We start from the raw sequence: 22,217 nt of genomic DNA on the forward strand, positions 1-22,217 counted from the left end.
GAGAGGCTGGCAAAGATAGAGAAAAGGGTTGATACGCTGGATAAGGTTATTACATTCATGGGAGAAATATTAAAAAATTCGAAAGTAGTGGATTTTATTCTCAAAGGCATTGTTCCCTGGAAGAAGGGGAGTCTGCTGGAAATCCTTGTAGAGGTTGGTTTTGATTTACTATTCTTGATATTTTCTTTGTGGAGTATCAGGGCTTTTGAGTTCTCCTGCTGACTTATCACAACATCTGTAATTCAGGATTTCRTTTCAGCACTGCCATTACAGCTTACTGATGCAACCTTTGAATTGTAAAACTCTTGAAGCAGAGACAAAGTTCAAAAAGCCTTGCAGGTCTATGTCTGATGCGCCTAAAGTGGGTCAGGTAATCCTCTAATAAGTATGAGGAGTAGATTGCTACTGTAAAAGAAAATTCAGCTTCTGCAGTGACATTCAGATTAGTGACTGAATTGAGCCCCTGGTGAAAAGAAGTAGGAGTAACATACTGGGAAGCATTTGTTGAAGGAAGACGTTTCTATTTTCTTGATTGATTTTTTTGAGGTCTGAACACCAGTTACTAAAACTTATACTGACTTATGTTCATATAACCAAGCTGATTTATATGTCCTTGGATGTCTAAGCCAGTTTATGAACTCTATTGACATTGTCCGCTCCTCAAATCAAATAGTTGCTCTGTTTGCAAGTGCAGTTTGCATCAGTTCCTAGATGTCAGTTCGTAGCCGCCACTTAAGGACAGTGAGAGGGAGAACAGGCAAGACCAGTATGTAGTTGGTACTGTGTTTTAGAATTGATTGACATTGTTTTTAAAAGCTATAGGCATTTGGAATTAGTTTTGGCTATTGGGAGCTTTGAGTCTTCACAACAGCTTGTATCTCACTGTGAGAAAGAAGGGGAGGAACTGTGTGAGTTGGAATATTTGGGATGTTTGTTCATTCCAAGGATCTCTTTGTATGTAGAGCTGTGCCTACAGCAAAAAGAACTTAGCTCAAATGCCCATCCCTCTGTAAGTCCATTCCTATTCTACTCTGAATATTTTTTACCAAATCAGTAAAATGTACGGGTGGAAGGTGCACCTAAACTCTTACAAAAACAGGACAGTACTAGACCCCAGCATAGCTTTTCAAGGTTTCTGAGAGTTCTTCTGGTCTCCTTCTTGAATGTCAAAGGCTGACAAGTGAGCGGGATGTTAAGGATAGGGAAGAGTTTATAAAGAATTTCATTTAGAATTGAGACCATTAAGTGATACATCAGATATCAACCTTAACTCCAGATGGAGATGATGTTTGTACTTGAAATCTGTTCCAATTTCAGTCCTACAGCTTTTTGGAGAAATGAAAAAACTTTTGAAGTTTGATCTATGTTGGTTAAAGATGCATTTTAACAGGTTACTGCCTGCAGCCACTGTCTAATGCTTGGAGACAGATACATTTCTCTTCTTTGTGGGGTTACACCCTGATTTGAACTGACAACGCATAGTWTGTTAAATGGCCATAAGAAGATGAATATAAAGATGTTGACCTAATTTCTTGGTCAGATTATCAATTTCCAAGTGAAAAGAATAGTAAGGAGGGATGCAGATGGAGAGGTGGTGTGAGAAGTGCTGGTGGAACGACTCGCATGGAGTCCAGCGTACGGTCAGCACGAGTTGTCACCTAGCTGCTATGCGCTGCCTCCTCGCCAGGGCCTGCGAAGGAGGAGAGGAGGTCTGCAGAGGTCTGAACCTCAGCCCAGTTTTACAGGTGGGGAGATGGAGGCTGAACAGTGAGGTGATCCTGCTGATGGTTATCCAGGGCCTGGGGTGAGGAGTAGGTCTCTACCTGGGCTCTAGCCACTGCCTCGGTTGTAGGACAGGCAATGCATATTGGACAAGCAGACAGTTTTATGGCTAACTCCAGTTTTGATAAATGACCATTACCGTCCTCCTCTTGTGTCTSGTCATGAGCAGGTCTTGAAATTGGAGCATGAGTAGTTGTAAGACCTTAAGATATATCTGCACTTTGGTCACAGAACGGCTGCTGAGTAGCAAGCAATATTTGAACTAGGTTTAAAAGAGTGAGGTGGTGTATGTACTTGATCTAGCTGCGGTAATGTGGAGCAAAGCGTGGGTGAATGTAAAAACAAATGAGCTTGTGCGGAGCCATGTGCTAACTTGGGTGTTTCAGTTCTGCAGTCTCTTGTATGACAGCAGTGTAGAGCCGTCCAAAGAGGTCCACAATTGCGCTGGGGTTGCACACAAAAAGAATCTGCTACTTGATTGTTTCTGTTTTCCAACCTTTGTTTTGTAACAGCATTGCTGCTTATCACAGAGCTGGCTTTGCACAAGGTTACTAAGTATGGGGATGGGAGTCAGGAGGTCATGTTTTGATTTTTGGGTGAAGTTGTTTGCTGAGGGTATGACAGCATTCCAGGGATGCCATTGGAATGCTTATGGGAGAAGTTTTGCTGGGTAGGCTTCAAATTAATAAAAGACTATGAACTGAGCTTCATAGAAGCCAAACCTTTAACTCTTTATTTTCAAAAAACACCCCAAAAACTAGCATTAGACTGTCAAACTTTCTCAAGGCTTTCTTTGCACATAGGATTTTACAAGAATAATGTTCCCCCTGGTCATTGTTGCAGGTTTGATTAGAGCTGTAATAAAAATGGTAATGATATTTTACTGTCTTTATTATTTAGATTTTTTTTTTAATTAGTGGGGAAAGCGGGATTTTCTGTACCATCAGTGAAGGTTGGACCATGAAAAACTTGATCCCTTAACCCTTTTTACTAACAGCTGAAGGGGCTGATGTGCAGCAGAGATGTAATCAGTTATGTGCAGAAATATTGAAAATGTTGCTTGCTTGCTTATGTAAATAAGGGTAGGAGGCTATCATTATAAAAATAATTAAATTTTAACTATAATTGAAGCCAAGAAATATAATGTTATGTCTTTCCTATTTTTGTGTAATGTTTTTTCCTAAATATTAGTTATTTAGTTTTGATTGCAAATGTATTGCTATGTAAAGTGCTTAGTAGTGCTATTTCATAAGTATTACTCCTCTATGTTTTGTTAATTGGTGGAAGAAATGTGTTTAAAAATAAACATGCTGGCAAAAGAAAAGTCTGTTTTTAACCATGCCAAAGCCAGCATCGATAAAGGTACATACGTAAGAGCTATCATAAAGCTAGGGGCTCTTTGTCTGTATCGCCTGTCTCATAGCTCAAATCATGAATAATCTTCTTAGATGCTGTGAGACAAATTTTTATAATATTATATAAACATTGCTTGTCTTTCAGTGACCAGCCTAAAAGGGACAGAATTACAATATTATTTCCTTTTCTAATATATCCTTTATCTTATGTTCCACATCCCATGGTTTTTAATGTATATGAGTAAGAGTAACACCAGGCGAAGTCTTTGACAGTTAACACTTTGGAAAGTAGTGAGCTAATGTATTATTCTGTTGTCTTGTTTTACAAGAATGCCTTTTAACAAAAGGGGAGAGATACTGGAAAAGAGGAGGAAAGGCAATAGTTAACTAAAAATGCAGATTGGAGGTGTTAGGGCACATTTTATAGGGTCTAAATACCTATGCAGCTAGAGGAACCCTGTGGGAAATGAACACCATTGGCCATAAATGTTACTTTTATATTCCATTGCTATTTTTAGGCCAAAGATAAACCTGAAGAGAGTGGTGCAAAACCTAAGCATGTGCTTAGTAATAGAGGAACGCAAACTGAAAGCAAGAAGCCAGTGGAAGGTATGTATAACTCCAGGCATGCTGTAAGCTTTGACTCCAGGATGTGCAGCAGACAGACTGGTAACTGCATCCACAAGTACTAGAAAAATACGGCGATGTTCTTCCCTCCTCCACAAGAACACCTGTCCCCAGATTGGTCCCCACAAAAACCTAGAAGCTCACCAAACTCAATGCGTCACCTTTGTTTGGCTACACTGTTTCTTTGCTATGGAATTACACTGAGATGAATTAAGAGAGCAGTACTGGTTCTGAGATAGCATGAAGGTAGTGGCAATATCTCATAACAAACCTATACAATTCTTTTTCCTTAACACAGCTGAACCAGCCCTCCTCCCCTCTCCCCCTCTGAAAGGGAGACATGCTGACATTGGAATATCTTTTCTGATCAGCAAATTTCATGGCCATGTCAGGGCTTAGGGAAGAGATTCCTATTTAGGATGCATCTGTCAGGGCACTGCCCTGCTGCATCCATTATTAATGCCTGTGAAGTTGCAGCAGGGGTGAATGTGATGTTGAACAGGCCCTGTCATACTGTCCGCTTCACAAATTGCCAGTGGATCCCTTAAATTATGGAAGATCCCCTTTTTTGTTTCTTCATTTAGAAAGCAACAAAAATAAAACAGCCATCTAGTCACAGTTCTGACTCAAAAGCTACACAGGACTGTAAACTAATCTTGCTAACAAATACCCCATGCRTGTTGAACCCTGAAGGAAATTACACTATAAATTTTCACAGTTAATATTCCCAGCCACTGTCATGAGAAGGTGCTGAAGGACCTTCTTGTCCTTTTGTAGAAAATGCAAGGGGCCTTGTCTCAAGCCTCTTAAGGTCTTGATCCTTGCATCTCTGCTGCTGTGGTCAAGAAGAGGTTGTAGCAGGTCCTGGCTGGGACTTCAGTGTCTGAACTACCTGCTACGTTTGCCCCCAGGGTAACTTCAGATTTGAAAGGCAGCAAGCTGAGCCTTACGTTTTCTTTTTTGTTTGTTTGTTTGCTTTCTGGAAATCCAGCTTCTATCTGCAATACTGCTGGAAAGTTAGCAAAGCAAACCTGTGATTAAGCCACGAACATTAGTATTGGCGCTCTCAAGCCTGCTGGTGAGGATTTTGCACCTTTCAGAGGGTTTCTTCTGAGCTTTCCAGGCACCATAACTGCATAGGCTATTTTGGATGGTGGGTTATTTTACTCCTCCTCTATTTCTCTGTCACTTTTGTCAAGGCTTATTCACTATTAATGGCTTGTCTTATTCAGAGACCAAAAGTGGGAAAAAATTGGATGAAAACAATGGAGCATGTGAGAAGGTGAACACTTCTAGCACTACAGCTCACAAAGTTGACTCTAAACCCCAAGTCAAAGAGAGAACAGCACCACCGCAAGCAGTAGAAGGTGCTGGCAAAACACAGAGCTCTAAGATTTATCAACAACAAAAGGACGCTGTTGTCAAAGCTTTGAATCAACACAATGGCCTTCCCTTCGTACATCAAGATCATGTAGGGAACCAAAATACTCCTGCTAAAGCAAATGATACGGACAGAGCCCCACATCTAGAAGAGCACCACAGGCAGCTTTTTCATCAGAAACTCGGAGAGAATGACCCCAAACCTGCGCGGCTGAGCGCAGCCTCTCGGGAAGCTGCACCCTCCACGTCCCGGGCCATATCTGACACAGGGTGTGAAGTGACACGTACCAGGTAATGGCCTGGTCGGTAATTTTCTGTGTGATCTGAAACATTGCATGTATTAAAAGGAAAAAAAGTAAAGATAGATTATCAAAAAGGTATCGCCTGCTGAAGTGTGATCAAGGGGAAAAATGGCTGTGCTGGAAAAGGAGCAGTGGGACCTTGCAAATRGATAAAGCAAAGAACTGAAAGCAGCATGGGCCCCTTCTAATTTTTTATGAAGCTAAAGAGTTAGAGGAGTAAATACATGAGGTATTTTAGATAYGATAGTTTTCTGTGTGCTAGAGAGATGGTAGGCTGACCACACAGGATAACTCAAGGAATTGGACCTTTATAAACCACTCACTCCTTTCCAATTCATCTGTTTTTATAACCATCACAAATCCAGGTGACTTGTTTCCTTTGACCTTCTCAGTGTTTTTGATGGCTTTCTTTTATGCCAGATTGTCCTTCATTAATCTTTGTTAGCCTAATCTTGTTAGGCTCAAAGGCTCTGTTAGCCTTTGACATGCATCCTTCAATCCTTTTCCTTCTGAATTATTTCTTCAGAATTTAATTTATAATTGCATTTATTAATACCCCCCCCCAAAAAAAAACCCCTTTAACTACCATGCCTCTCTGTATGGCCTGGTGTATATAGGAAGGAGTGTGTGCATGTGTATGTTTATGTATGTTTGTGTATACTCTCACACACCCTCATGTGTCTATTCACACTCACACCTTTGTGTGTGCAAATCAGTGTCTGAAGGCCAGACAAGAATGTGGCACTACTTTTATATGTGCATGTTTTAACTTGAATACTTTGAATTTGTGTCAGTACTTGTGAATACAGGCAAGGCGTTTAAATGTTGCTGTGAAATGGGTAGATGTCTACTGGGATTAGAGGACTTTTTAAAGTAACGTGAGTGAAGACTAAATCAGCAAAATGAATGGAAGTTGTCCTGATGTCAGTGTGTGTGGCTCCATGTGAGAAACGGCTCATTGCAAAGATTCACTTATTGATATAGTCTTAACACAGAGACTGGGGCCTTCAAAGGACATTTTTCTCCTGAGAGTGCAAGGATGTGGCAGGAGAGAGTGGGAGAGGCTTTCACTACTGTAACTTCTCCAGCATTCAGGAATGACTTTGTGTACAGTCTGTGGACACTGTTATGTCCAAACTGGTTGCTGTAATAACACTGAAAGCGTGAGCCTTCTCGTATTTGGCCATGAGTTTTAGCCTCTGGCTCGTGAGCTGTAGGCACCTTGCTGGAAACAGCGGAGTAGGTCCGTCTCAGCTGCCTGCCCTAGTGCTGCCCTGGAGGTTCCCACCTGTACCTTGCTCAAGGTGTTTATGAAGCAGTAGCTGAAATGTATGTTACCCCTTGGAAATCAGTGCTGGTTGGTGATGATATGCCAGGCAGTGAACTCGGAGGGAGAGGCAGCAGCCTCTGGAGCAGCTGGGTGGTTTGAACAAAGGGTGTCAGAGCCCCGAAGAGTTTGGTTTGTGGAGGAGGGAGGACAAGGCAAAGCTGGAAGGCAGAACCTAACCCAGGATAAGTCCCAGGGAAGCAGCAGTCCTCCTGAATAGGTACCTATGAAGAGTTTGTGTGTGAAGGCACACAAGTGTAGTAAATGCCTCTCTAAGATGAATACAACTTTTAGTGAAGTCTGTAAGCCCATGCAGAAACACAGAAAGAACATTGTGTTCCCCTGCTTGGAGAAGTGTCCAAGAGTCCTGTCGAGTTCAGGCTTGTCTAGATAGCAGCGGAGGTGTCTGCTCAGAGCTGCCTTCAGCTGCTCTGATAGCTCGCTCCCCCTGAAGTTCAGATTCATAGCACAATGCAAAGGGTGTTAAAGGTGCTAAAAATGGGAAACTTCAGACCCTTGTTAGGCAAAAGTGGAAACAATTTCTTTTACAATGTCTCTTGTAATAAGGTGTAGCTCCACTGAAAAAGGCAATAACTTTGGGGAGAATGAGATGCATTCTCTCCTGGACATCAGATTTTCTTTGATTGCTGTTATATAAGATCTACTATACAACTTTAGCCTTCAGTTATGTTCAGGAGCCTCATAACAGCTGACTCAAATTTTATCACATGAATATCTTTGACAGAATTTAAGAGTATAGAAGTTTGGTTTTTAATCCATGTTCTTTCCGGTAATATAAAAAAAAAGATTAAAAGTTCCCAGTAGTTGGAATGCCAAGAAAAATAACATCAACAGAATGAGATAATTTATGAAAGTTATGTTTTTAACAAAGTTGTGGAAAGAATGCTATCCCATATGAAGACACAAAAACAGACCTGCATGCTCAAATGTCAGCTAACTGAAAGAGGGCTAGGACACAAACATTCAGATTTGCAGAGCCATACAAGCAGTCAGACACTTAGACACTCAGCTTGTAACTTGTGAAGGTGATCACTACCACCTGTCTGCCCAAATGAGTGGTCGTCTGTTAGACTAACTGCAGTAACTGTGAAAAGGGGATGAGCTTTTGGATGGTGAGACTTGCATGCTTTGTGGTGTGTGACGTATTTTGTGCCCAGCAGAGGGCAAACATATACATAGACTAGGACAGGGAATGAGCATCAGCATGCCTTTTTTTTGGTAGCTCCCCACGAAGTGCTGTGAGTATTTCCTAAGGGAATTGCATAGCTAAATTTCCTTAATATCATAGAAATCTGTGATTTAAGAAGGCTGTAAACATTTTTTTCTACCAAATTATGCAAAGCAAGACTAATCATCTGCATAAAAATGTCATCTGTTTGCTCTGCAGGATATCCATCAGTGTGCATATGACTGAAACGAAAGAACAGACTGAGGTGACCAAGGAAGGAAGCTTAAATGATCACAGAGGTAAAAGCCCTAAAGCAAAATCTCCATCCTCCACACCAGCAGAAGTAGAAGCAGTTAAACAGCTGCCTGACAAATTAAAACTTAATCAGAGTCCTAAAAACACCAGCACTGAGCCAAATCAAGAAGTGAAAGGGGACAATAAGCAAAGTCAACCTGCATCTCGAATAGGGAAACAACAGACATTACTGAGCAAGTCCAAAGCAGCTAAAAAGTCTGAAGAGAAGTCAGAATTAAAATGCAAGCCCGTAACCTCACAGAATACCTCTGCAAAGGAGTCAAAGAAAGATCTGGGAGTAGAAGTGAAAATCCATCAAGAAACCACCAAAGCAGAAGAATCCCTGAAGGATATCAACTCTGAGAGGAGACAGTCTGAGTTTGCATCTTCAGGAGGAAGTGGAAATGATGCAAATCAGTGTACAGGAACGGCACCAGAGAAGACTAAGCCATTAGGAGCTAGCAAAGAGCTTCCTAAACAGGATGAAATGATTATTGGTAAGTTGCTCACAACTACTCTTGGAAACATTTATGCTGAGGTTTATGCTACCCATGTATGTTATATATACAATAATAACTGGAGCTGTACTCATTAGACCCACCTGTATTTTAAAGTTCAAGAGCATTTACTTAAATACCACATATACTTTTGACCTTCTGGTATTGAAAACAACTGAATTCACATTTGTAGGGTTTCCTTTAATAGTAATTTTCCTGTTTTCAGTCATACAGGCTGAACATAAACACTGTTTTCAAGTTTAAGTCCATTTAAAGGGTGTTTTTTKGGGAAAAAGTTCCTTTAAAATAAAATTGGGTGAAGTATATGTGTATTCAGAAGTGTGCCTCTTTACAAAAAAAATTCCTTTTTTGCGGGGGTGGGGGGAAATAAAACATTTATTCCATAAGATAAAGAATATGCAATTCAGGTATGTTCTAGCAACTATGAATTGGAGTTCAGAGGGCAGCAAAATATTATAGGAAGAGTAACTTGCTGTGGTCTTTGTTATGTTATTGCCCACAGATCTCTCTTTGGTTACTGTGTGAATGCTTGATTGCATTGTTTCAGGGCTACTCTCTACTGGCAACGTTAAATATTTATGTCTCCCAGAACGTACATATGTGGGTAGATGTCCTGACCTGGATCTGGCTTCCTCAGCAGTGGCTGGAGATGAACAGAATACATGTTAAATTGTGGCACAAAATATTTGGAGTTTAATTGTACAATTGCTTTGAATGTGGAACCCCTCAAATAGGTTTCTAGAGGCTTTACCCTAGAAAAATTTGGATGTTAAGTGTATCATGGTTAATTGAATGAGCTTCCCAGGAACTGATTATCTCCCCAAGAACTGATCAAGTTTAATGTTAATGTTTGCAGCTTTAGCTAGGACATTGTTTGAAAAAATCTTGCTGCCAGGAGAAGCCTCCTGACTTTGCCAATAACTATGCTGTCATGATTATTGGGTATCAGCGTTGGGTGTTCGTGCTGGTCTTTCCGGTTGCTGTATAAAGATTAAAGAAGATTAAGTGTTGTAGTTCTTAAACTTCCAGATATTTTTATAAGGTGGTTTCTTCTCTTAATGGATAAATTAAGATGTTGATCTTCTAGAACTTTACTATATTAAAAAGCAGAGGCTGAGAGTCAGGAGGTAAGAATCCTATTCTAAGTTGTGGGCCTTTATTCCTCGTCTGTAAAAGGGTGTTAATGGTAGAAGTTCCTCACTTGAAGCAACAGAGGTTTTTGGATATTGTCAGCACCTTGCTTCTGCCAGCTCTCTATAAATGCAAAATATTTTCTTGAAATTCTCATCTAGTAAAGTACTCGAGCATGTGTTCTTAACTGAATATCATTTAAATTAACAAATAATTCCATTGTTTCTGGTTATTTTACTTAGATTCCTCTCCTAAAAATAGCAAAGGAGTAGCACGCCTAGTGTTATCCAGGTGCTTCAGTGCTTGTTTGAATTTCGGCAGAAGAAAAAGCGATGGGATGGTAGAGGAACGTGAAGCAAAGAGAAAAGATGGGAGAGAGGGTAGTGCTTTGCTAAAGCACTTTACTGAAGTTCTGTTTAGAGTGTTTGCATGAGCAGTTTATCAGCAGTTGGCTGTCTGGGCCTGAATTATGTGGGTGTTTGTGCTGACCCCCTGGTATTTCTCCCTAGAGCCCTACAGCCACAGAAATGCTGAGCACTGGGGAGGGGAGAAGCTGCGCTTGTGTGTTTGCAATCCCGGCTCTGCTTCAGCCAGGCCTCTCTGAGAAACTGGGTTCATCCCTTCAGGAACAGTGGTGGTGAAGGTGGAGGGAGCTCAAGAGTGGTTTTTGTGGAGCTGTGGAGTGTGAGGATGCCAGGAGCACGTTAGGCAGTTGAGACTTCTCATTATACTTACACGCATCACCTTGTGTTTGCTATTTTGTGGACTGAAAGCGCTGGTGTGAGGGTGCTGACACTGAGTGCAGTGATTTGTGGAGAGAACACCTCATGACTGGGTTGTCTCCTCTTTAGACGACAGCCCTTCTCCTCCGGCTCCTTTTGAACATCGCATCGTGAGTGTCAAGCAAGTGGAGGTGACAACATGCTACTCTGTGTGTCGTCATGAAGTACTAGGGGGGTAAGTCTCTGTCCCTAATGCTGTGCTGCAGGTGGTGGCTAAGGCATGAAGAAGTGGAGTTACCCAGTGAGCTAGAGCTGTCTGTTCCTCACGCAGCTCCGCGGTGCCCGGGTGAGGCAGGTACAAGCCTGCCGCAGCCCGCGGGTGAGCGGGTGTTTCGTGGCTTGCGGGGCTCGGTAGCACTCTCCTGCAGCAGCTTGGGGAGCGATGGATACCAGCTCACTGCTTTTTAGTCTGCAGGCTTGACTGCAGGAAAACGTGATGCAAACATATCTAGTGTGTTTATTCGTAGTACATGCTATGAATATCCTCTCTACACTTCTTATACGCTTTCCATGCCACTCTTCCTCTCAGTGCTTTAGGCTTTGTAGGAGAAGCTGGTGAGAGTTGAAGGCCAGAGCAATAAGAGAAAAATTTGGCCTAGGATAGTAGAGCAGGGAGAGTGTGGGTAGGGTGTCAGATCCCTCCATTCCTCTTGTCATCATCAGGACCTTGTGGGCTATCATAGTTGCTGGGCTCCTTGTACCTTCTGTTGACGTCTCCCCGCTCCCTCCAAGGCTCTTAAGACCTGGGACTGAAACCAGTCATCTTATTCAGATTCCTGACTGTGATCTTGGGTGATGGCTCTCTGCATCTGATGTAACGGTTCTGGCCAGAGCTGGAGTCGTGAGAAAAAGCTATAACCTTCAGACAGATTCAGAACATCTGAAGCCAGCAAAGCTCATTAGGTCAGGCAGCCTCCATAATCTTTTTTTCAGTGCTGAACAGCACATTAAAGAGAAAGAAGGGAAAAAGTTGTAATTATTTTGACCTTACATTTAGGTTTCACTTATAGGAAGTCTGCAGCTTGCTTCAGCCTACTTATCTAACAAGAAGGTCTGATTTACAGGCTGATCTAAGTACAAATACAGCTTAGTAAGTGTAAGCCTGATGATGCAATAACAGAAAAGATGGTGTTTAAAAATCATCCCAAGGGACACTAATATAACTGGATGGCATGGGGGAGAATTTACAACATGCGAGAAATGCAGCCTGTGGAGTGGCTACAGTTACTGGTGTTATAGTCATTAAAAAAGTTATGAGATCAGGACAGAAATATCCTTGTTAATATACCCACTAACACATCACTGAAGGACAGCAAGCGGGTATAGTTACGGAACTGAAAAAGAATATCGTCAGGTCGTCATACCACTGTGAAATGTAGTAATATGTAGGGAGCATAATATTTTAATGTAAGCATTGAACAACTGGCTGGAAAGATAAAACTAATCCTTCATAAGCTGAGAGAAAGAGGAGATTCATGCTGCTGGCCACCTGATTCTGTTCACTTTGTACCATGCTATTTTTAATCAACGATAAGAATAGTTGTTTGAGAAGTTTTTGTGGTGAGTTGTGTTAAAACATTTTCCCATCCTTTGCTTTGTATCAACAGGGGGCGTTTTGGGCAGGTTCATAAATGCACAGAAATATCAACAGGTCTCAACCTGGCAGCCAAAATCATAAAAGTGAAAGGAGCAAAAGAAAAGGTAATTATGTTGTTGTAAATCTAAATGAGCAGATAAATCTCACATATTACAAGCACCTTCATTAGTCTTCACTGAATCAGCTCTGAAGAATTAATGTCTCATTGTGTAGTATCCAATATTATAAAATGTGTCTTAGTGGATATTAGAATGAACTTTATATGACTGTTTGTAATCTCCTGTGTTTGTGATTAAACCTTTTGTTCACTTGGGACTTGCGGTATGACTGTTGCTGGGTTTTACAAATAGTTGCATTTGGATGTGTTGGTATTTAAGAAGCATATTTGCTCATTTTTTGTTAATTTGTTATTTTTTCAGGAGGAAGTAAAAAATGAAATTAACATCATGAACCAATTAAATCATGTGAATCTGATCCAGCTTTATGATGCTTTTGAAGGCAAAAGTAATATCACTTTGATCATGGAATAGTAAGTTTAAATGATCTCAGGCACTGTCAGATATTTGCGTTTGCTCAGGTCACTAGAGGAAATAAGGAACAATAAATCAGAGGTGTGAGAAAGACTTGGGTAGTTTCCCAGCCTATGAGAAAGCTGATTTCATTTTCAAAATGCATTTTGAAGGTGATTTCTTTAGGTTAAAAATTACATATTTCATAACATTGCCATTTAAACAAATGGTAAGAAAGGCAGCTATATTCCAGAGTATGAAACAAATTGCAAGATTGTTAATGAAGAGCTTCACTGTAATTAATTTTTCATTTGAGAGCTTAGCTTATAGGCCCTAACATTATTGTCCCTAACTACCAAGTTATGTAAAGGTGTTGGAGATGAATAAAAAGATCATAGTAGAGAAAAAGGGAATGTGAGACCCAAGCATGAGAAGAAATGAGGTGTCTTAAGTAGATTTAGAAAAGAGGTGGAGAAAGCAGGAAAGTGATTCACTATGTGCATGGGCTAGCTCCTTTTGCATTTTTGAGGATTAATAAAGATACCCTATTTGAAGCTGAGTAAGAATTTTTGTCTGTACCAAGTATGGAACAAACCAGAAGTATACCAGCTGGCTTTTCTGAGTAGAAGCATATTGCTTTACAGAAAACTGAAGTTTTTATAAACTAAAAACTGAGATGCCACTACAGAACTAATCCTTAGTGGCATTAAGGAAAAATGGGCACAAATACATGAATGAAAAAGTATAAATATGCTAGACATTTAAAATGTGTATGTTTAAATCCATACTTCAGGTTTTTAATCTAGCAGAAACCTTATCAGAGCTATGTCTGATGTTGTTTTCTTTTTATGTGCAAAATAAGTTTCAGTTGTCATTTCAGGTAGAACAAATCTGAATTTGAGAAGTTTCATTTATTAAGTTTTATAGGCTGACTTTTATTTTCTCTATGCTGTCAAGACGATGAGCGAATAACAGATACTTTGGTACTCCCCATAGTATCTTCAGTCTTGCTGGCTGTGTGGTTCTGGTTTTGGGCCTTTTTCCTGAATGTTAGCAGCAACTTTGCCATTTCAGAAGGCACTGCAGACTGATGTGGAATTCCAAGCTCAAAAATAAGCCTCCTGGAGTTTTGAGAATACTRACGTGCTTTATATTGGATGTATTGCTAGGACCCTTGCTAAATTAGAAACTCAGTTCCCACCTTGGAAATTGAGCAATTAAGGAATCTTATTGTTTTTAACACTTCTCTATGTCAATATTTTAGTCTTGATGGTGGTGAATTATTTGACCGAATCACTGATGAAAACTACAATCTAACAGAGTTGGATACAATCCTGTTTACCAGGCAAATTTGTGAAGGAGTMCACTACTTGCACCAGCATTATATTCTCCACCTAGATCTGAAGGTCAGTAGTTTCTGCTCTCTGCTCTTTAGTGACTCTGTGGTGCGGGCCAGGACAAAATCACCAAGTATGGAGATTGCAGGAACAGGGTCATTTCTCTTTTCTTTGATTTATTTCATACTGAAGTACTTATTTAATTCAGTAGCCACAATGAATTAAGCTCTGAAGATTCATTATTTTCTTCAGTGTCTGGTAGCTTGCTTAGAATACTGAAATAAACCAGGTCTCTGCTTTTGCCTCTCTTGGATGAGAAGTTTTCCATTTTGTCTGAAATGAAACCATACCCTTCCTTTGTCATTTAAAAAAAAAAAAAAAAAAAAAAAAACTTTGGAAAGAAGTGCCTGCAGTCTTCCCACCACTTCCCTGCCCCCCACAACTGTACTCAAATAACTGTTCTGTCATCCTCCTATTGTTTGTATTTCTTAATGCCTGGAACTGAACTGTGGCAAAATGATAGTATGGTTTCCTAATGGTTCCTTAATAGTTGATTTCTTAACTTGTTTTTTCCTGTTTATACAATGCCTTAAACAAATGATGTTAGATCTGGCTGCCCTAGAGACATTTCTGCAATTATATTAAGTTTGGATTTGCCCATGGCAAATATTCTCATTAGAAAATCCGAATCTTTGCCTTTGCGAGCAAACCAAAGCATGCATTTGACATGCTTCTTGTGGCCTTTTAACTTTATGGAGTTACGTGTGTACTTTCACAGTAAATCCAGCTCAGTCCAGCCTGACTCTAACATTTTATGCAGAGGGCCTTTTTTCTGTCAAAATCCATCTCTTACCAGTGGTGAAATACAGAAATGTTGTTATAGAGCAGCAGAAGTTAAACTTCTATAAGGAACTTTAAAACCAAGCCTTTTACTAGCTCAGATGGGAGTATGCCAGAGCCAAATCATTCTCTGCCTTGGTAGTAAGGAAAATAAAAGAAATATCCAAAAAATAATGATTAAAACCTCTGTGAATTTCTTCTTGCTCTCTTCTACTAGATGTGTCTCAAACAGTTGTATATTTAGCTAAACATCTTCTCTTTTTTGTAGCCTGAAAACATATTATGTGTAAATCACACAGGAAACCAGATTAAAATTATTGACTTTGGATTAGCAAGGAGGTAAGAGGGTTCAATTATCAATTTATTATAAAACACTGACAAATTTTTGGTAGTTCTTGTTAAATGTTTTGTTTATGCATTTTGGTAGCTCTAAACTGATTCTGATATGTGAATGAGCAAAGTAGTACGTTCCTGCAGGCATGAATTTTCTGCTATGTGCATTAATTATCTAATTACTTTTTCAAATAACATTTCTGTTGGATAAAGCTATACTGCTGTTCTAATTATCTCAAAATGCTTCCCAGTGTAGTTTTTACTCTAGGGACTCCATGAAGTCTCTTAGACTTCATGACTGCTGGGTTTTATTGTACAGGTTCCAGTTATGGAAGTTATGTACTAAACTCCTTAGGCAGATAAGCTGGTTGCAAAATGAAATGCATGTTTGAGGCGTCCTGTGTGAAACAAGAAACCCTCAGACCGATACGGCATTATCTCCATGCCTTTCCTTTGCTTGCTCTGAGTTTTTGTTAGAGGAAAGCTGTGGGAGTATGAGTCCATTCTTCTAGAATAGAAAGCAATGACTCCTATTGGTATAATAATAACATTTCTCTGAGTACTTTTCTAAACCCTGTAAGGCTACTGTATATTTCTGTTTTCATAAAATACTCTTAGAAAAAATTCTATAGACAAATACCAAGGTTTCATACATATGTACAACAGAAATGCATACACTGAGATTAAATTATGGTTTCTTTTGAAATGGAGGGTCAAGACGCAAGCTCTTACTAAGGCAAGATTGAGAACTAGATCTTCCAAGAAGTGGAGGTGTGAAAACAATGCTTTAACGATCTGTTCTGACTGTGTATACAGACATAACTCAAGCTGCCATCAGTGGCAGTTGTTACTGACGCAGTGTCTGTAGCCTTCTTTTTAAGTAATAAAACAGAATCCTCTTCTCCATATATGCATCACTGTTTTGCTTGTTACCAAGCCTAAATAATCCTCTTCAGAGCTGCACCTGAGCAGTTATGCAGTGCTCATATCTGTTATCTAGACCTTTACCCTGAGCTGTTGCTGGGTGCATCCTACTGAGCAAAGGCCCTCCAAACCTGTTTTAATGAAAGCTGATTTATTCATTTGATGTTGGACAAGATCTGCTGGAAAGTATCCTGTGGAGCCTGGCAGAGACTAAAGCTCTTGTCTCTCTGCAGGGGAGGCCTTTACAGGTTTTATTGTCCTGTGACTTCCTTCTGATTTTGCTCTGGCAAAGGGATAAGCTGATGGTGTATTACACCTGCTGTTACTGCAAAATTCACCAGTTTATCCTTTAAAGCCTTTAATGCTGTCCTGTGCCTGGGTGAATCTGCTGTGCTTCAACTGTTCTTTTTGCCATCTTTCTTTTTTTATTTTTATTTTATTTTTATTTTATTTTTTAACACAAGTATGAAATGTGTTTCCCTAGCCTGTTGACAGCATTGATGCCTCTCTCTTTCTGATAAAGGTACAAACCTCGTGAGAAACTGAAAGTTAACTTTGGCACTCCGGAATTCTTGGCTCCTGAAGTGGTGAACTATGACTTTGTTTCCTTCCCGACGGACATGTGGAGTGTGGGTGTCATCACGTACATGCTGTGAGTAAGCCCAGGAGGGGTTGCAGTGGTGGCACCAAAGGCTCTGCGACAACAGGCCAGTGACAGGTACCTGCAGAGCGGGAGTGCAGCAGCCGCTGAGCCCATGTGGGTGCGACTCTTCCTAACTCATTCCGTTAGAGGAAACGGACCTTTCATGCAAAGGCACCTCACTGTGGGTGTGAAGTCTTTGTGCAACAAATAATCCTTCATAAATATTTAAATGTTCTCCTCTCTTACCTTCTTATTTAGTGGGTTAAAATGGGTCAGGTCTTCTTTACTAAGAAAAGTTGCCCAAAGCATGTCAGAATTTTCATTTTCATTGAATTCTTGAGCACTTAAGTTAATTTTCACATTTTAAATCTGATCATCTCAGCAGCTTGGACTTGGTGTTCACAAAGGAATTAGTGTTGGGGGTGTTAGGCTATGCATCTAAACAATAAATGTCTTTCAAACAATGGGGTAAAACTTTTCTCTGGCATCTGTGCGGTGGCCCTGGAAGGCTTGTCTGTCCAAAGTCACTGCCTTCTCATGAGTTGGCACTGCATCCCAGAATTTTTCATAGCTGCTTTCCATGGACTGAATAAATTTCTGTTTTGAATTTATACATTAGCCAAAAAGCAACTGAATGGAGTGATAAGTTATTGAAGGAGTAAATATGGGCTTAGAGACTAATTGGAAAAAAAAAAAGTATTGTTCAAAGTTTCATTTAATTCAAGCCAAATCTGTATGTGGGCCTTGATTTACAAAAGCTCTCGAGCCCCCTAGCATTCCTGGTTGGCAAAGCACCAAAGTATGACCTAGATCCCCACTAAATTAATTTATTTGGGTATCCATTAGCAGTGCTTCCTCACTTAGCTGAGCAAACTGCTAGAGAGTAACACTAACATTACAATGCTTTATTGCTCCAAACTGTTGGCTTATGTTGGTGGGGACTGAGAAGTGGAATCTCCGCTGTTGGGATTACTTCCTCTCATATACTAACCACAATTGTAAATGTATATACTAACTGCTAGTCTGTCTGTCTGTCTCTCTCTCTTTTTCTTTCTTTTTCTTTCTTTTTTTTTTTTTCCTCTTCCAAAAGGCTTAGTGGCCTGTCCCCATTCCTGGGAGAAACTGATGCAGAGACGATGAATTATGTAGTCAATTGCAGCTGGGATTTTGATGCGGAAGCGTTTGAACAGCTATCAGAGGAAGCAAAAGACTTTATTTCCAGACTACTTGTGAAGGAGAAAAGGTACATCTTTCTGTGATGATCAGGACATTTGCACCTAATATCATTAAATTTCTGCTAGCCAAGTGTTTGGATTGCAGCCAACAAGAAGAACTTGCTATATGACATTTTTGCATGCTGTATCTGTGCTTGCTGGGCATTTCCACAGTGATTCAAAGCCCTTGTTTAAAAAGAAAATGTCAGTGTACCTTGACTGAAGAGTTACCTTCCACAGTAACATCAATATAGGCAGGGTAGAGGAAATCTGGAAGGATTGTTCCTTGTTATGTAGGTATCAGTATTCTTCTCTGAGCAAAAGCTATTTCTTCTGTCACTTTGGATCTTCACAAGCCCTGGCACAAATTGGAAAAAATGTTCCTTGAATACTGTGGGGGATAAATGGAAGCTGCAGCTGTGAAAATGTGCATTGTTTTCTTCTGAAGTGCTCTAAATGCATTTGGTTGATATTAAGGAGCATTTGGGACTTAACTCTGCATGTGGCTTCTCAGTCTTGGCTCCACTGAAATAAAAAGTGATTGTACATGTGAGGTTAGAAAACAGAATGAAGGCAATACTGATGTTAGACCAAGACTATTGGGTTGGGGAAAGAGGGTAGAGAAATCTTTCTCTTGCTGAATAGCAGTACAAAACTAATCAAAACAGGAAATGATGCACACTATGAAAACAGATCCTGTTGTCGAAGGGAATTCAAAGGAGCGCTTAGAGCATTGACATCTGCTAGGTCACTACCTAAATCAGACCAATCAGTGCTAATACTAATTATGTTTTAAATAAGTCACATGAAAAGTTAAGAATAAACTACCTGAGCAGAGGAATAGTCAGCAGGAGTCACCAAGGGTTTTTTTTCAGACTCTGCTGCTGATTTGCTATGAGACTGCAGATGATCTTTGCTTTAGTCTTCTGTCTATGCAGTGGGAATAGGGACTCCGTAGGGACACTGCAAAGTCTGGTAGAAGCTGCGAATGAAAAGACTATGCAAGAAAAGAGTATGACTACTAAAAGGCAAGGAGGAACAATTAGTTGGCCCAGCTGTTCATGAGGCACATGGCCAGCCTATGCTCTCCTATGGCATCTTTGCCATTCTGAGACGGGCTGGGCTGGCGCAGGAACCATGTCTGCCTTTCCTGACTGCTGAAACTGGTGCAAGCTGGTGGTTGGGTCTGAGCCCTCTCTTTTGAGTGTCAGCTGAGACAAACAGGAGTGAAGCATAGGGGACTGAAGCTTTCATTYTGAAAAATGCAAGTTAAACTTTTTTCAGCCTCCCCATTCCCCCAATTTTTCTCTCTCCCCATATATTTTCTTGAGGCTTTTGGAGACGTCCTCATATTTGGGCCCATTATTGAATGTCTGGATGCAGTGTGTGTTTTTGCTTGATCCAAGTTTAAGGTGGATACACGTCTATGCCTTTTAAATATGAGGCACAGGATAAGCCTTCTTTATCAGGACAGACAGATAAGGAACATCATGAGTTACTACCTCTGTTATTTTTCTGTATTCACTGATTCTCTTCATGAAGTTCTTCATGCACATAACAAATCAGACATAAACTGATGAATACTGTACAGCTATACAGATTTAAGCACAGGGCAATCAATGCACTGCAGCCCCCCCAGCAGCTCTTCACTCACCTCTTATGTGGGGGAGTGCAAAATGTCATGCAGACATGCATGCACTGAGGTGAAGAGCATCTCAAAATGCCTTCCCACTCAGTTTTCTGTTGGTATATTTAAGGCAGTTTCTTTGGTAATATTGAGCAGCAAAGGTTACTAACAAAACAGCAGCTGTGGTAGATGTGTTTACATGGCAGATTCTCTTCCTGTAGCTGCCGGATGAGCGCAACGCAGTGTCTGAAGCACGAGTGGTTAAACAATCTGCCTGCCAAAGCCAGGAAGTCCAGGTGTCGCCTGAAGTCCCAGTTGTTGCTGCAGAGTTACATGGCTCAGAGAAAGTGGAAGGTAAATAGATGAAGCCTGGAAAATCTTATTTCGAGAGGGACAGTCAGCTCAGTGCTGGCAGGGTCATTATTTACTTTTCTGTATGTTGACTTGCTTTTATGCACAGGGCAAGAAAGAGTTCTTGTAAATATGAGTTTGGGAATTCTACTTTCATTTGCAAATTAAATTTTCTCTCCTGCAGAATGATATTGCTTCTGCTTTTAGCAATTTTGCTTTCAAATTTTTATACTTGCTTTGGCTTGGTGTTTAGAAGTTTTTTTTTTTTTTTTTCCTCCCCAGAGGCTTCAAATACTACTCAGTTTACATTAAATGATCTTTTTCTTCAGATAGGAGAGACTTATCAGTTGACAACAGTTGTATTGTTCTTTTGCCTCTATGTGGTAGGGATACAACCAAAGGCTGTTTTGCACCTCCCATGGCAGAAGTCTGGGAGAGAAGGAAAAATTAAGCTTAAACCCATCCAGAGAACTTGATGCTCTGCACAACCTTGGAAAATTACTTAACCTTCCTGATAATCCTGGGCTGCTTTGGAACTAAGTTTGGATTGATAAGTAATATTTCTATTGGAGTTTCTGTTGGATTGTAGATGCTCAGTCCTGAAGGGTGGACACAATGATCTTGTTACACACAAGGCTGTGGAAATGCGAGGAAAACCCCATGAAGTCCATTTCCTTTTCCTTCGTCGCTAGAGTTGCAATACATTGTCAAGGAGTTGCACCTGAGGCTTACATTTTTTCCACTCCAGCACTCCTGCTGTTTGGTCACAGGCTTTTGCACTTGCATTTGAAAAAAACATTATCTAAAGATATATAGTTTGTAACAGTGTTGCGGTCTGTTCTGCAGTCATCAGGGGTTCCCCAGTACAAAGCCTTTCATGGTCCCTTGTGGGGAGGATTTGAGCATCATCCTTCAGGATTCTTCAAATTACACTGATGACAGATGACTGCTTTGCTTTTCCTCCTGTCAGTACACTGAGGCCCAAACTGCAGCAGTTGGTCTGCTGCACGCCCRCAGGTAACCATGCTGCCGACGATGCAAAGACAAGCAGGGAAAGCTGGTGGGCCTCTTCTCAGCCACAAGAAGAGTTCCTCTGGTGGTTTATTTGCTTGGCACCTCTGTGTAGGAGGGATGTCAGTTTTATGTTATGTGAAACTGCTTTTGGCAGCTGTAGGTGAGTGGTGGTACACTGTAAGCTAGCTGGCTTCCCTGAGGCTGAGTCCATGCTGGACCTTGTATGAAACTTTCACCAAGTTAAACATGTGCTTCTATGAAAAAGCTAGGACTTTTCTTCAGCTGGGAAAGGTATAAACTGTCTGTAATATGCAGAAAACATGGCTGTTTTGCACTGCATTTTGCACAAGCTGTGGGACACTAGTGGCAAAAGAAACTTCTTTTTTTCTGACCTAAGCAGAACCCATGTCAGCCACAGAAAATGTCCTTCGCCTCAGTTACACTCATATTTGGACTCTTCTGTTTTGTTCACAGAAACATTTTTATGTGGTGGCTGCTGCTAACAGGCTGAAGAGGTTTCAGAGCATGTCTGTGAAGCTTGCATGAGCTTGTATGAAGCATCTACTGCTCTTGCACATGGACATCAAGCCATGAAAGAAGGACTTGTTTTTTTTCAATAATTTCTATCCCTTTCTTATATAACATAAGGTTTTGGATCTGTTCTTCTCAAATATTATGTGCATTAGAGTGCTTAGCTTCCAGAAATGCCTCAGGACAGAAGCACAGAAATAATTTCTAAAAGCAGAAGCTACCTAGCTTGTTTTTACAAGCTTTTAGTTATTGGAGACAGTGATACAAAAACATGGCTGTTAGTGGGACTGACTTCTTGCTGAAGGCTTTGATTCTACAGAAATTTGTTGGTATGTTTACACCAGAAAACACCTCAACAGTTTTTGATTTCTCATATCAAACRTAAAATCTCTAGAGACTTTCTTTACTGCTGATGTACTTTATCAATTTTAGAGCACTGCCACAACAATGGCACATATTTTTTCCCCCAAATATCTCTTACTTAAAGCAAAAGAGATCAGATATCCTGTTTTTCTGTAATTTTTCAAAAAAGATTTCATTCTTTTCCTCTAAAACATGACAAGCCCAACTACTCAGAGTTGACTACATATGTATTTGTATATATGTGTGT

General features: G+C 40.4%; 1 protein-coding gene across 2 annotated transcripts in view; it reads left to right on the forward strand.

Moving 5' to 3' along the window:
• Nucleotides 1-22,217, forward strand: part of LOC112963351 (vacuolar protein sorting-associated protein 35) — a 76,917-nt gene that overhangs the window by 14,690 nt on the left and 40,010 nt on the right. For both annotated transcript variants that reach the window (XM_026060307.1, XM_026060298.1), the window contains exons 2-12: nucleotides 3,656-3,746; nucleotides 4,997-5,435; nucleotides 8,182-8,753; nucleotides 10,757-10,862; nucleotides 12,295-12,388; nucleotides 12,704-12,813; nucleotides 14,058-14,199; nucleotides 15,239-15,309; nucleotides 16,751-16,879; nucleotides 17,961-18,113; nucleotides 19,933-20,065. In XM_026060307.1, coding sequence (XP_025916092.1) covers nucleotides 3,656-3,746; nucleotides 4,997-5,435; nucleotides 8,182-8,753; nucleotides 10,757-10,862; nucleotides 12,295-12,388; nucleotides 12,704-12,813; nucleotides 14,058-14,199; nucleotides 15,239-15,309; nucleotides 16,751-16,879; nucleotides 17,961-18,113; nucleotides 19,933-20,065 — 2,040 coding nt within the window. The remainder of the gene's footprint in view (nucleotides 1-3,655; nucleotides 3,747-4,996; nucleotides 5,436-8,181; nucleotides 8,754-10,756; nucleotides 10,863-12,294; nucleotides 12,389-12,703; nucleotides 12,814-14,057; nucleotides 14,200-15,238; nucleotides 15,310-16,750; nucleotides 16,880-17,960; nucleotides 18,114-19,932; nucleotides 20,066-22,217) is intronic.

This window comes from Apteryx rowi, unplaced genomic scaffold, assembly GCF_003343035.1.
Source record: "Apteryx rowi isolate R43461 unplaced genomic scaffold, aptRow1 scaffold_1, whole genome shotgun sequence".
Taxonomy (NCBI): domain Eukaryota; kingdom Metazoa; phylum Chordata; class Aves; order Apterygiformes; family Apterygidae; genus Apteryx; species Apteryx rowi.